The 2210-nt window shown below is 35.1% G+C and overlaps 1 protein-coding gene across 1 annotated transcript; it reads left to right on the forward strand.

Annotated features, from left to right (window-relative positions):
- The first annotated feature begins 979 nt into the window (after positions 1 to 979).
- LOC129975489 (uncharacterized) lies at positions 980 to 1342 on the forward strand. Its single transcript, XM_056088551.1, has one exon. The coding sequence runs from the start codon at positions 980 to 982 to the stop codon at positions 1340 to 1342; it is 363 nt and encodes a 120-aa protein (XP_055944526.1).
- The last annotated feature ends 868 nt before the right edge of the window (positions 1343 to 2210 follow it).

A 2210-nucleotide genomic window follows, 5' to 3' on the forward strand; every position in this document is an offset into this window, starting at 1 on the left:
CATACTTTATGAGTATACAAATGAACTTGTTTGGGAGTATAGCTGACAGAACATGAAAAAACATTCGTTTTGCTATGACGTTTAAATCGTAATTATCGTGCCGCCACTTTTATATGAAGATGTTAGTTCAAAATTTCATATTCCGTCCTTTGCGTTCATAAATAAAACAGGCACTTTTTCTAAATGTTCTACTTATAAGCATAATTGAACTTCTCAGAGAAGAGTTTCCAAAGCACAAAACAGAAAATATTTGAATGTGGTCATATCTACATATATCATCATGGAAATTGTGCATTCTCCAATGGATGGAAAAAATCAATTTTTCTTCGAACGATATATAATCCATCAAAGCTTAAAAATATTTTAGAAATGAAAGAAATGGAAACCGGAATTCAAGGTATAAAATAATAGGAGGATAGCATTTATAGATTGGACCAACAATTCTCGTGTTAGCACACAAGAAAAGTGGTAAAAGTTCTATAATAAAATATTCTTCGATATTCTCCGTGGCATTTAAATTTAGTTGCAAAGCAAGATGAGAAGAGTATCTTTAGAAATTCAGAGTGGACATGGTCCAGCCTTAAAATTTCTAAAATATGCTCAAATCAGATTTTAGTGATTGAGCTCTTCAAATATTTTTCGTACATACCACCCATTATGGATTATTTTTGATTATTGTGCCGAGAGTAATGCATCAATGACCAGGAATGTGTTCGAATTTTCTTGTCATTTCTCTGTGATTGCTCAATATTTCATTTCTCCATTATTTTGGCGAAGAAATCGTATTATTTATATTTAGTATTATTTTTCGTATTTGAAGTATTAATTTCTTATTAATTCGTTTTGGCTATCATGTTTATTATTATGATTCTTAACTCTTAATTTTTTAAACAAATGTGTAATTTTAAATAATTAAAACTTTTTCTAATACTTGTAATTATTGTAAAAATTATCAGTTTTCCACATCGAGTAACAAAAAATGCCTAATACAGAAAACGAAAGTGTCAATGCTGGCGCTCCGATAGAATCGCAGTTGTCCCATCTTTCGGTGAAAATACCGCTGCTGTGGAGGAAGAATATAACATTATGGTTCATCCAAGTAGAAAGCAATTTCGCTCTAGCAAAAATAACTAATGACCTTACAAAATACAATTATTTGATTGCGTCTGTTGATCCGGAAACTTTATCTGCGGTACCTGATATTTTACTCTCACCCTCCGACACCAATAAATATGATGCGTTAAAGGCTGGACTTATAACAGAATTTTCCGCTTCGGAAAATGAACAGATCCGTCGACTGCTTTCTGAACCACATTTAGGCGCCGATAAACCATCGCAGTAACTCCGAAAGATGCTCGAACTCGGTGATGGCACAGGCATAAAAGAAGATTTCCTCAAAACGTTATGGCTGCAAAGACTGCAGTCAGATATGCAGGCAATTTTATCCATAAGTTCAGAATACCTGAACAATTTGGCCATCATGGCCGACAAAATTGGCGAGGTCCGTATTTCCTCAACAGTTAACAGCGTCTTTGCCGTTAGCCGAGGTGCGGAAAGCGTCCACTCTGGATGAGTTTACTGCACTCCCAAGCGAAATCGCCGATTTTAGAAAGCAGGTACAACGGCTTTCCCGAGACAGAAGCAAAAGTCCGTTCCATCGGAAAAACAGACAGCGCAGTTTCTCTCTCTGGGTTTCCAGTGATGATGGGATAAAATTCTTTTATTATCATTCACTTTTCGGAGAGAAAGCACTGAAGTGCGTATCTCCAAGTTCGTACTCAATTAACTCGCAATAGCGGCTGTCGATCAACCTACATGGGCGGCAGCCGCGCAATCGTATCGTTTGCATGTTTATCATAAGAGATCCCACTTCAAATTTTTGATAGATTCTGGATCTGATGTTACGTGCATACTGCTCAACAAAAACCAAAACAAATCTAAAGCCTGATTCTCTGCAACTTTTGCAGCTAATAACTCCAAAATTTATACTTATGGATCAAAATTATTAAGGAAAAATTGAATTATTTGGAGAATGTGATATTTCCATTATGAAAAAAATATATACATTATGATATATTTCATGCAAGATTCTTCTCCGAAATGACATACAATATTTCGGATGCACCACAGTTGTACAAGAATAAATTAGGAGGATATTTAATTTTATATAAAAAGAAGTCCCTTTTTACTCGAGGAGAACCTGAGCAGGA

Source organism: Argiope bruennichi, chromosome 7 (genome assembly GCF_947563725.1).
Source record: "Argiope bruennichi chromosome 7, qqArgBrue1.1, whole genome shotgun sequence".
NCBI lineage: Eukaryota > Metazoa > Arthropoda > Arachnida > Araneae > Araneidae > Argiope > Argiope bruennichi.